Source organism: Pogoniulus pusillus, chromosome 6, assembly GCF_015220805.1.
Source record: "Pogoniulus pusillus isolate bPogPus1 chromosome 6, bPogPus1.pri, whole genome shotgun sequence".
Taxonomy (NCBI): Eukaryota; Metazoa; Chordata; class Aves; order Piciformes; family Lybiidae; genus Pogoniulus; species Pogoniulus pusillus.
The window spans coordinates 8,974,367-8,988,002 of NC_087269.1; the positions used below are offsets into that span (position 1 = coordinate 8,974,367).

Genomic DNA, 13,636 nt, shown 5'->3' on the forward strand with positions numbered 1-13,636 from the left:
CAGTACCAAGATCCTTTTAGCTATTTGTTTCCATGTAGAGAAAACTGGCAATGTATTTAGGGCCAAAATCAACTCCCTTGTGTTTAACCCCAAATCACCTCCCAGAGACAGCTCAGAAAGTCTGCAGAGACTGCAAGAATGTCAAAACCCCAAAAGTACTAAGGCACACCTGAGAATTTGGTGCTCTGTTTCTTACATAGTTTGGGGGGAGTTTAAAAGCCATCAGCTTATTGTTTCTTTGCATACTCTTCTGAAGAGATTTTACATATTATGTTCAAAGTCCTAAAATCCCTCTCTATGTGTAAGGGATTGCATATAATGAATTTAAAAGTTATCCTGAAAATTACTTTACCACATCACCAGAAACAGACCTTTGCTGGAGTTGGAAGCTTAATTATAAGCCAAATGACCTAGACCTGACTATAGGGGAAGCACAGTCAATAGGAAAAGAGAAACACAGCTCATTTACACACAGGTAGATGAAACGATGATATATTATATCAGCTAAAAGCATGTATAAATTAACATTTTTACAGCTCCTGTTTAAAAAGGGGAACATCACATCAGCATTTAACACACCAAAGATATGTCCAACATGCAGTCTCAACACAGGTCAGTATTGTAAACCTAGATTTTTGTTTAATGCACTGTAATCATGCATTTGTCACTGAACTGTTACTTAGATCACTTTTCGATCGGCAATGAATAGATACTTATCTTTAAACACCTTCAGTAAGGGCTCAATGTGAATGCTTATCAATACATATATCAGCATCGTAAGATTTAAAACAGATTCAACAGATGGGCTGTGGTCACAACTAGGTTTTGGGTGAGGCATCATCGCAATCTTGATGAGAGTGGAATTATTTTGAGTAAGCAGAAAAGAAGGCCTAATTTAAACAGAAAGTGTTGAATAGAGTGTTGGATTCATATCAGATATTAAACGTTATCTTAAGGTTCCTTTCTTGTAAAAAACTAACTGCTGTTCTTAACTGGGTTATGCCTATTACGGTAATTCACGACCGGGAGTTAGCCACAAGAGACAAGATCACTTTTCTACATCATTTGGTCTCTGCTTTACTTATATTCCATATCACAGAAGGTCAGGTGCTGCTTGATATTCATATATCCTCCATAGCACAAGAAAAGTGCCAAGACCCCTCTTCCCTCGCTAAACTCTGGCAACTTACAGGCTAATTGTCTGGGGTAGAATTTGACATACATTGTGTCTTTTTATGTGGGAACAAGCCCTCACCCCCCAAAATATTAAGATTCTGAAAACACTCAGATAAAGACAAAAAAATGTAAGAAAAGGAAAAAAAAAATCAACCCCATATGTCATCAAATATGCCATCAATAATAAAAAATATTTTACACCACTTGCACCTGAGTTGAAGAGTGGAAAAGAGAGGGAGACTGTCAGTGCAAGAGAATGATTCATGTGATCACTTTGTCTTAATTACTCAGAACAAGCAGTTTGTTGCTGCTTAGTGAAGAACAAAGATATCAGCGTCCCTTGACAGAAAAAAAAATAGCCATCATGGTAGTGAAGATGATGATGACTGCCAGAACAACGATCAAAATCCGGTTTTGGATGATCCTGGAAAAAAAAATAAGCAGAAGAGACATACAAAAAAGTGAATAAAGGATAATAGCACCATATATATATATATATATAACAACCATAGAGAGAAGCACACATCAATATTTGGAGAATTTGCCATCCTCTATATCTTGGTTGCTTTTTACTTCCATCAGTTTTCAGTGCTTCCAAACATATTTTCTGTAGCTGTTAAATCCAGCTTTTGCATTGAGAAAAGAGTCAGACTTTTCTTAATTAAATATACTCATATACAGTATTAGAATTACAGAAATACATCATGTTACCATTCATTAACCTTCTAAGAACAAATGAAATGATTATTCTTTAGCTGATGCAATCCAAGCAGGGTCATCTTTAACAGTAAATACCATTATATTTTTTTAAAGCCACTCCGAAATCTTCACAGTTTGGGTTTTTTTTTTAATCTGAACCGAAACAATTTATTAATTTTCAAGAGATTTTACTATTAAGGCACAAGACTTCAAGGAAACACATATCAATGAGATACTTACTTGTACTAAAATACCGAGGGAAAAGTATAAAAGATAGTTTTGAAGAAAAGGATGATGTAAAGAAGCAAGTGTCAAACTGTGAAGCTTAAGTTGTAAAAGCATCTCCTGTCTCTGTAGCACACCTTTGCTTATGGTAATAGGCAAATGCTACATTTGCTGTGTAGTGTTAAAAAAAAAAAAAAAAAAAAAAAAAAAAAAGGAAATTAGCAATAATCAAAAGATGCCAGAAGTAGGAAGTCCTAATATTGTTCAATCAGTTGCTGGGAGCAATCCCTGCTTCCAAAATCACATTGCTTCAGATTTTGCCTAACATTAATAGGTCGCTCAAGTCATCAAACTGTAGAATTTGAGGCATTTTACAGGAGCACTGTGGACTGTAAGAATTCAATGTTTGTTATTGTTCTCACAGAGGAGAGAGAGCATTTTCACAGGCTCTTCAGAAGACAGGAACTTTTGCAATACATCCTTGTACATGAAGCACTTAATCAGAATTGGAGAGGTATGGCTAAAATTCCAACAACCAAAGCATCCTATGTTATATTTTTTTTTCCTTATGCTTCTGTAAAACAAAACAAAACAAAGCCTTCACCAACCAAACAATGCTAAGAAGAGGTAAAACTGTGAAACATCAAACTAAGTACAAGGCTCCAATGTGAAGACAGGGAATGTAATACGCTAAAATGAGCTTTTTTCACACAGTGAGAGGAGAAACTCTAGAGAGCAGAGGGGAGCTTTCTTTGGTAAGCGTTTCTCATTTGGACGCGGGTGGATATGCATATAAATGATATTGGAAAGTGGAAAGAAAAATGCAGTTTTTACCAACTCCATCTCTCTCCTTCCTTACCCCCTACCTAAAGAAAAAGCAGTAAATGGAAGGATGAAAACTGTCACATCAGACAGACACCCTCCCCTGTGACACTCTAAAAGGACTAGCTCTCTATCCTCCTGACAGGTTACAAAATGATCACATTTGCTGACACGTCTTCCGCAAAACTGCTTTAGTGTTTGTGTCCACTTTCCTAGCAGGAGATGAATGGGCTGCTTTGTCCTCATTTATCACTTAAAGCTGAACTAAGATCTGTCTCGTTTATTTTTCCCTTCCTCACTAGAAAGGCTCGACCACAGCATTAATTCTTTTGCGATGACAGCTAATTCAAACTTAACAGGCAATATTTACTCTGCCAAAAGGATGATGAGGAGGGAGGGATGTTTCTCACTATTTCTTTTCTTTCCTCCCCCTAAACACAACAGTGTAGCAGGCTAACAAAATAAAGCTAATTAAGGGCTTTTGGTTCTCCTTGGTTTGCACTTCAGTTTAACACCTGAACTTACAAGCTTCTCTTTTGTGGCAGAGTGTGACATTCTCTGCCAAACACCTGATAACAAATGATTTGCCCAGGCAAATGCATGAAAAACAGAATACATATTTACTCACTCGACCTCATCACTCCTGAAAAGACACTCAGCAAAATTGAAACTCAGCAGTGAAATAGATTAAAAGCATGAAAACTCTTAAAACATTCAGCCTTAAGTAATACACAGTGCAGCTGGCTTGACAACCATTTTATTTGTGGGATGTGGGCCCCAAGGCATCCATAATGCTAATTTACAAAGGATTAACTGTGAGTGAAACTCGCTTAATCTAACACATAGTTAGGCAAAGGCATACATAACAGGCTGAGTGCTTAAATCAACCTCCTATCTCTGACCCACTGAAAAAGCATCTCCTGGTCTGTGACTTAAAGAAAAATGTAAAAAAAAATCATCAAATCCTGCAAAAGCTTCATTTTTGATAGTCTGGCAGTACACACCTGACTGCAAGATTATTTAATCAGTGCCCATGCCTCTAAAACCCTTGTCAAGAGAACACTGAGGGAGGCATGATGCCACCTGTATTTGGTAATCGAAGGTTCACTTGCGGTGTGAATCTAGGAAATATGCATCAAAGTTCAATTTCTAGGAATCTGAATTAGTCTGCTCAGTGCAGCAGCAGAATATCATATTAAAAGGAACAAATTAATCATTAAATAGGATGGATGTTATCAACAGACTCTTACACCGAAGCATTATATACTTTTAATACTGAAGCTCACAGTTAAAAGATTAATTTTATATCTTTAAAAAGAAAAAAAAAACACTTTGAGTTTTACTGTTTTACTTTCAAGTGAGTAAGTGAAATTAAACTAACTGCAAACTGCCAGAAGAATGAGGCTATGAAGAGAATGACAGAGCAGTTTGGTAGCAACAGGACAGTCCTGAGGAGGGCTTATCAAGCTGGGCTTATCAAGCTGGGCGTGTTGAAGTATGAGTCTGGGAGCTACTGTTCAGAGAGAGATCACAAGTTCTGGGTGTCAGCACATTTCAGATCTTGAAGTCAACAGGGAAGGGCAACTCTTCAGAGTAAAGAAAAAAATCAAGAGGAAAGGGAGTTTAGAGTGATCCAAGACAGTCAAGCCAGCTCACAGTGGTAGAACAATGGTTGGCATTGGCAGGACCCATCTGTAGTGAAGCCTATAGTACTGTCACAGCCAGACACTGCCAGTGGGTATTGCTCTAGGCAAAGCATCAAGGAATTTAAGTGGGGGAGGGAGTGATAATACCAAAGGAGAAGAAAATGGGGAGTAATATTCTCTATGATAAAAATCCCAAAGGCTAACGTGTTCACGAAAAGCAGATAATAGTCTTTTAACTCTATTACACCTTAAATGCAACAAAATCTGGTGAATAAGGAAGCCCAGATTCTTCTCTGAAAATGCAAAGCATGTTTACAGGGTAAATAATTTAAGAAAGAATATATACTTGAAAGAAGACACCCATCGAAACATCCATGGCTAAAATGCCTGAAGGCAAAAACTTGTGCATTTGCATGCTGCATTTTATTAAGTTAGCACACTGTAGCTTTAGAAGAATGCATGGCCAAATTAAGAGGAATGTGTGACTGAAACATCAAGGATTCCTCAAGTTTACATCATGAATCATAGTGCTGTTGATATGAGATGAATTAACCATTTAGTCGATGCAGCTTAGGCATTGAATTCACAGCAAGTTCTGCTGGAGGCTGGCACACTGGAGCTCATTAACAGCCAATGTCTACTGTTCCTTTCAGACCAGAAACTCTAGGAGCACAAGGGCTCATTCTACTTTGAGTTAGAAGAGACAAAATAATCTGTGCTTTTAAACCGAGTTCCATCTAGTTTATTGTGGATAGCAGCCCAAAACATTTGGGTGCAAAACCACATAGAAACAGTAACTAAAGCAGATGTGAGGATGATGTTAACTGACGCATTGGAAGAGCCCATAGGACTAACAACGCAGAAAGCACATCCCACTCCTGTTGAGTTTCCTTCTGCTCCTCCTTTCTAAATGCCTGACCTTCCAATCCTGGCTTCTGGTCACACTTCCTAACCTCCTCCTCCCAGCCACCGCCAACCGTGAGAGCTGACAAATGACACTGTCCGCTTTCGGGGATCGCCTCTGTGATGATGCACACAGCAACCACAGCTTTGCAGAACAAGGCCCACACCCATTTCCAAACACCGATGTCCCTGGCAAATCAGTTCCCCCTTCTGCTGCCACGGCAGAAATTGTGCTGCCTTTCCACATTTCAGCACCCAAAATGGTTGGCTCTTCTCCGTAGCTTCACACACACATGCACACAATGGGTCTAACTCTGTTTGTGACATGTTTAGATCTGCTCTGTATAAACACAAAGCAGTTCCCAACTAAGCTTTTGCAAACCTTACATTAAGGATGCCAACCGTGTTTAAACCTTTTTACAAAACTGCATTCATTAGCAGGGGAGTGCACGACATCTATATGGGTTCAGCCTGATGTCTTGCACATGTCTTACTGCCTGATTGACCAGCATTGAATAATGATGCCTTGCCATTAAGCACTGATGGTACAATAACAATTGTCATGAAAATTAGCAATCATGGTAACATGTTAACAAAATACAGGATATAAACGAACCAGTACACACTCTGGGTGCACAAAGAGTTTTGTGTCCTTGACTTGAAATAATGAAGACTACAAATAAAACACTGCAAAAATTTCTTACACAAGCTCAACTCCGATGCTGATACGGATAGAAAAAAGAATGGCTTGGCAGTTAGCACACATTCATAACAACACAAGGCTTTATTCTGAAAGAAAGCATCTCAAAAAATAGTGTCCTCAAGAACACAGACTGATTTATGTTGGAGCACTGTCCAACAGTGCTTCCACTGTAATACATGCATTTAAGATGTATCTAGAAGTGATTCCTACCAGCTTACTGGGCAGAAAGGCTTGTTCTCTATATACAAGACTACATTTAAAAGGGTCGCTTTGGATACTTGATTATTGCGTTTTTGGGTGCCCTTTTGTTTGTGATGGGTAGGTTTTGCTAACGTGCAAGAAAATAGGTGCCTGCCCATCAATGGCAAGCAATTCTTAAGGGCCCAATATTCATGTGCAAATCAGCAGATTCAAACGAACACAAAGTGAAGGTTTAGTCACACAGGCAAATACATACCAGGCAAAAGTAAATGTGAATTTAAAGCCATATAGCTATACTCAGGTACTTTCTGGACAGACACCATTCTTACTGTGTGTAAGGACATCCTTGTTACAATACACCAGGAGCTTTCAAATGGAAGAACAAGACCCCACACGGGAATAAAATGTTGTGATTGGTAAAGCAAAGCCTTAGATACCTAATGATAAATCTCTAAGTTCAGGATATCTGGGGGATGTTCAAGTAACTTTTAATCTTTCCCATCTTTAAGTTTAAGAATGCTTTTGTCAAATAAAAGCCACTGAAAAGAACTAGGCAGACTGTGGCAAAACATAAAGACGTGGCAACCTACTGAAATGAAAGAGCAAGAAAGCCCTGCCTAGCAAAATTTAAGCCAGTTGGAAGTATCTGACATTTTTCATTTTTCATCATTAACAACTGAAATTAACAAACAGAAAAAGGATCTGCACAAGCTGCACACAGCTCCTTGGCCCTCTTCTAGCTGGCCTTGGAAAAAGTGAAGAATTTGGAAAACACTCAAGTTTCTTTCCTCTCCCCTGCCTCAAACTCCAAAAATAAGTCCAAGTTCTTTGTGTTCTCAGTCCAGAAGAATCAATTACATTGCAATTGACATTGTATGCTTAAAGGTGAAAAGACTTTGGGGGTGGTGGAAAGAGGAGGGAACCTTCTGCCCCATGGCTTACTCTGTGCCAAAAACCCACACTGCCTGGGCTCCACCTCTAGTCTGGAGACAGGCCATTCCCAACAGGAGCCTATATAATGTTCTTTGAATTCCTTCCCAAGAGAGCTTCTTCTTTCCCTAGGGACAGAGGTTCTAGCTTCTTATGTACAAAAAACCTTGAGAAAAATCCATTAAAAGTTGCTCTAAGCTTCTCAGCTAATGGAATTAAAGTCTCAGAAATGGTGGACTGTTGAATAAATAGTGATGGCCATTTTCTGTCTGATTAGCTCTTTGGATTTTGTTTTTGTTTTTTTTAAGAGACAAGCCTTACAAAGTGCTTAAGATATTCATACCGCTAAGGAGTTGTGCAGCTCTACATCTTTTAACATTAAAGTTTAGTCTTAAGGGCTGGAGCCTTTGTAATGACATGGATACCAATCTCTACTTATAATATTACACTCAAACCACATCAATGTGTTTCCACCTGGGTCTTGAAAGAAAGCATGAGTCATGTAATAACAGGTGCAGGGAGGTAGTCACACTATCCAGCTTTAAACATCTGAATTATATCTAGCTAATCTCTCTCTGCTCCCTGAGTATATAAGCTGGAGTCCTGCTCTGAACTGTCGTCTCTCTTTCTTGGCCACATATGCATCCCACAGGATGTAGACAGCTAAATTAGCTGGCCAGATTAGGTGCCTGCAGATTAAACAGGGATGAATATCCCTAAAAGCTTGAATGTGGAGCCCAAGGAAAAAAAGTTTCCTATCTCTGAAAGCAAACTCATACAAGAAATGTGTTACCATATTGTAAAGTGTCTGTAATCTCCCATCAACCAGAAATGCTGCAGAGAGGAAACTCACCAGTAAAGCAGGAGATATTTGTAAACGATTAGCCAGTAAATACTCTGATTCATTATCTCCCTTTAATGGATCCCATATTTGCAGATGAAATGCAGCCCAGAATCCAATAGACTCCTCTTTCAGCATTATTTTTTCTGGAGGAGCAAGAGATAGGAGAGAGGCATTCCTCCCTGGGATGAACGCCTCCTGAAATGCAGTGGGATTCCTTGGCTCAAGCAATGATGCTTAACAGCTTGTTGTGCCATCTTCTGACAGTCTTACCATTAAGACTAAAGCTTAGAATTATTTTGATGATATCTGATAGTTAAAACACTTTACTGAAATATCTACTTAATAACTGAAATCTTGCAATATGTTCCAAATGTGACAAAGTCACAGCACTGGTAGCCATCAGGATTACCATAGCTTGCATGAGTCCTGCCTTGAGGAACTGGCAGTCTCAGGAGGTGCAAATAGTACCCAGGTGATCACTGAGGCCTGGGAGACATCAAGAAGGGAGAGGTATCTACAGGAATGACTGGAAACCAAGTGGATGTAGACTTCAGCACACAAAGGTTGAGAATGTAATGAGAGGCAAGATTAAATAAAAAAGGCAAAAGGGAAGGATACTGTATGTTTTCTACTGCCTCAGATAGAATGCATTGCTTATTTTTAAAGCAGATGGGAAAGCATTGCTGAAGGATGAAAAGTTCTGAAAAGTCCTTCTGATGACAAGAAACCCTGGGAGGGAACACAGATCTTGGAGGTCTCTTGCAATCTGGTTCATTCTGTGATTCTATGATTTCTCTGCACAGTTGAGATGCAGCTTCAGCTTTCTTCTGTCTCCATGTCCACTCCTTCCACATAGGGAACCAGTTAGATTATCACTTTTCAGGAGGAACAGCAGGTGGCTTCCAGGGCCACAAAAACTCACCAACCAAAACTGGAAAGGGATGAATTCATTTCATGTAAAGCAGAAGCAACACCAGATCTCCCTGGCTTGTCTAAATGAAGATCACATGCACAGTGGCAACTGCAAGTGGAAGGAGGCAAGGTTGTATTAATCTCCAGCCAGTCTTTCTCAGGGTGCTGAAGTATCAAGAAGAACAAATCAGACATTTAGTCACCTGAGCATGACTAAGAACCATAGGCCTTAGCAAATATTATGAGTGCTTTAGAAAGAGCTCTGAGGGCGGGTGGATAGCCCAGCTGTCAGCCTAGTGGCATTCATCAGTACATTGGTTGCATGAAGCCCTGGTCTCCATGCAGCTAATAGAAAAAAAAAAGAGAAAAAGCCCCAAGCCCCCCATAAGCATTGAAATCTGAAGCAATCACTTCTCCAGCAGAAGAAATGTATACAAGCTATAAGATGACAAGAATATACATGACCGCATATCGGCCTTTATGGTATAGTGAGATTTACATCTGTGCAATTTAAAGAGGAAAAAAAAAGTCTGAAGTCTGCCTTTTATCACCTTCTATGATCACGAGAGTCCACTATAAACTATATAACTTAAATGGCTAATTTACAGCTTTTAAGTGTGATGAAGCTGGAGAGTGGACACAAGCACTTTGCCTGCATTCTTTTCCCTATATCCAACTGGGCATCTCTTTATATGGCAAGTTTTCTACGATTGTCTTAATTATGATGACCTCTTTTGTAAAAACCTGAAGGCATCTGCAGCAATTGCTCCTGAAGATGTGCTATCCAAAATGTTACCATTTCATGGCACTTCTTGAATGATAGATTTTTTTTTTTTGTATATATTAATTTTTTTCAAATGCTATAAAAGAAAGGAAAACAATCATGGCTAAGGCCATTTGTGAGATGGCATTAAAAGAGCCTACTCTGAGACAGATAAAAATAATGAGAATCTTTCTGTCAAGAAGGATTTAGAAAATATCACTAGCATTATTAAAATTTAATTTTTTACTGTGCTTTTTGGTTCCCCCTTTTCCAGTGATAATGAGCAGGACTGCACACCTCCACAATGCTAGTACTTGTTTTGAGCAATAAATTCAGCCTTCCAGTCTGAAGACATTTCAGACAACAATTTTGACTGCTATAGGCTTATTTTTCAACCTGTTCTGTGCTTTGAGTCTTCCTATAAAAACCAGTTCATAAGCTAATTTTCCACAAGGCCAGTGGAACAAATAAAAATCAATTTTTGCCCAACTGGTTCAGAGAAAACCTGGGAATAGTGAAGACAGAACAGTGAAAAATAAAAAAGAATCAATGTATTCACCATTGATTTACCTGATACAGAACTATCAAATTAGTTGACAGCAAATAGTTGCCACTATTAAAGCATTTTCTTTGCAGCATGTTACCGTATTTCTATTAGAGGAGCAGAAATGCTTCTACTTTGTTATGACCTCAGACACCTTGGTTTAATAACCACTCCGAGCCTCCATGCATTCTACACAACTACAGGGCACAAAGTCAAAGTGCAAGAGCACTTGCAGATCTTGCAATTGGAAGGACCTGCAAGACCAATCTGGCTTAGAGTGGGTGCAAGTTTTCATGATCTCATGGAAGGAGTGAAGGTTCCTTGTTCAGTGAACACAGGGAGACATTCATGACCCCAGGCCAACCTTGTCAAAAAGAATTTGATCCATCAAGAAAAGAAAAAAAACCCCATAAAACACTGCCCAGACTTCCCTCCTCAGTTAAAAACCCAAATATTCAAGAGCAAGCTGAAGACTAAGCAGTTTAATATCTCTCAGAGAGTAGAATACAAATCTCTCCCAAGATGGGAATCCCATTTGTAGACTTCAAAACTTTCAGAATTCTAAGGACAATTCAGCGTGCAGCCTTCAATATTGTGGCTTGCTCAATTTCATCATCTTCTCCACTAATTTGGCAAATGAATCCATGATACCACAAAAGGACCAGATAGGTTTATGCCTAACTATCTGCAGCCAGAAAAGTGCATCTGGAAAACTGATTGAACAACAGAATCTGCTTTTTAAATACAAATTAACCATCACTCCTGTGGAAATAAAACAAATTTATTATTTACAAGCTTAAATATTAAGGAAGCTATTTTCAAGCAGCTGTAATCTTCACCCTAGTACATAGCATTTTATACACTCCTTTGTTTTTATGAGTTTGCATTAAAATGTGACTCATTTTAACAGAAAAAAAAAGGATTAAGTATGTCATTCTGAAGTAAAACTGCATATTACCTATTTAAAAAATATTATAACACACCACAGAGACATCATCTTTAGGACAAAACAAAACATTACTCAATGAAGAAATGGCACAAAATATAAAACATTCAGCAGTGGAAGGATATTTGGAGTTAAGCAGTTTCACTGTCAGTGAACAGCATCACAATAAATAGTGTGCATGCAGTAAAAAGAAGTATACCTGCTCTTCACTATTTGAGATGTAACACCTCAGTATGGGAAACTCATAAAGATACTACTCATCCATACTACATACAGGGAGAAACTAAAACCCACCACACGTTTTGATTCTGAATCTCTTACAACTGATGCTAATTTGCTTATGATATCTGCCTGATTTAGAGCTAATTTTCTCTAAATTAACTCCGAATGCTGTCTGAAATAATCCTCTTAATGCTGGTCTGTCTTGAGTACTTTATATCAAATACCATGAAATACACAAGCGTACACAAAGCATTTGCAGCGCTGTTGGCTGTGAAGACAGCATGGTGCAGAGCTGCACGGCCCTGAGAGACCTTAGGACAGCACAGGATTGTGTTGTCCTGGTTGAACCCTTTGAAAGGGACAGCATGCCAGGACCATGGACCACCAGACAGAAAAGGAGGCTCTCTGCCTCCTTACAAAATGGTGCAATTCCAAGCTCCAAACCTCCCACTTCCAGTAGCACATGATAACGAGAAAAGGGAAACTATCCAGGCTTTGAGATCGCCGAGTGACAAGCTCTGTGTTAAACAGTGCTAATTATCAGCTGGAAGCCTAATGTGATAACCAGTTTAAAAAGCCAAGAGACAGACAATTTTGTTTCCACAGATAGGGAAAATATTTTTAAGGGTGTTGCTTCAGCATTGGCCAGCTTAATTATTGCTGTCAGTGTGCTTACTCAGTATTCAAAACCGTATTTTTCCCCACTAAATTCACCGGAACAGATTTCATCCCCAATTTTAATACAGCTGAAAACCTAATTGATATCAGTGAGCAATGCAATTCCAACATATTAATTTCTTGGATTTTGAAACATAAATGGCAGACAACTTTGACTGAATGGACCTCTTTATGTTTTAATAGGCAGTTTATTGGTCCAGACTCCGACATATAACAAGTGCAATTGGAAAAGCAATACCTTTTTAATTGAAAAAAGTCACCTATTTTTTACTATGAAAGTGACTCAAATAACAAGTAACATTGTCAGGTAAACGGTTTTTAAGACACATTTTTATACATGGAATGTTGTTTAGAAATTTTGTTCTCACTGTAGCAAGCACTTGCAGGAGGCTATTAAAAGAAAAAAAATGCATTGTTTAAATCATACTTTATTGGAGCTTGCTCTTTTTTTTGTATATTAAAGAACAGATAAAGCACAGTGATCAGTGAGCTGTATGTGTCCAACAGCCCTTCAAGAGCCTTGTGGAAATGTATAAAACAAGCAGCGATACAATCCTTTGCCAAACACTGTCATAAATTTTTTATTTGGCAGCTAACATTCTCACTAGTTTTCTTGGCAGCAATTGGGACCTTTAGCAAGAAAGGTGCAGGAGAAAAATACCTTGTTTAGAGATGTTTTCAACACTTTCTGGGATTTTTCAGAACTTCTGCCTGCAGCACATTTTACAACCACAGTCTCTAGTCACCTGATGAGTAGGTGGTGGTTTTAAACTTTTCTTTTCTTTTTTCTTTCTTTCTTTTTCTTTCTTTCTTTTTTTTTAAATATAGACAGCCTACTACCTCCCTCTGGCCTTCAGCCTAGGATGTGAGTGTGGAGGGGGGTTGTATGTGCTCCACAGAGATACCAGTGGTTGCTCCTCTCTGTCTAGACAAAAAAACCCTTGAAAATAATATCAGAATGTACCTTTCCTTGCTCCAGATACTATCTGTACCTTATTTGAGGATGATAGAGATAAATGAAAGGTAAATATGTGCTGATTACTTTTTGCATTTTTCTTGGAAGGTCTCTGCCAAAAAGCTGGTCATAGGTGCAGGTACCCTGATCAGACAGAGGTGAAAAAGATTTCTGTACCCAGATTTGCTCTTCCACTCTTATTTTGTTTTGCTTTAAAAAAAAAAAAAAATCAAACCCAAAAAATGAAACTTGACATCTGATGCACAGCCTTTCTTTGTGCACCCAGACATGATGCATCCTACATGTGAAAATATGGCTCCAGCAGTACTGTGGTTTGGCTTGTGCAGGGCAGGATTAAACTGTGGGCTTTTACCAGCTCACTTACAGAGCAGATGTTTTGTATTTTGGTATTTCACTGTTTCAGAAGAGAAATAAGATGAACCTCTTTTACATCTCAGCCACTTCCT

General features: G+C 38.6%; 1 protein-coding gene across 4 annotated transcripts in view; it reads right to left on the reverse strand.

Moving 5' to 3' along the window:
• Positions 1-476: 476 nt before the first annotated feature.
• Positions 477-13,636, reverse strand: part of VTI1A (vesicle transport through interaction with t-SNAREs 1A) — a 303,668-nt gene continuing 290,508 nt past the window's right edge. For 2 of the 4 annotated variants that reach the window (XM_064144392.1, XM_064144393.1), the window contains one exon: positions 477-1,600. In XM_064144392.1, the coding sequence (XP_064000462.1) occupies positions 1,507-1,600 (94 nt within the window). In that variant the 3' untranslated portion in view covers positions 477-1,506. The remainder of the gene's footprint in view (positions 1,601-13,636) is intronic. The other 2 variants (XM_064144394.1, XM_064144395.1) reach the window with 1 other exon arrangement.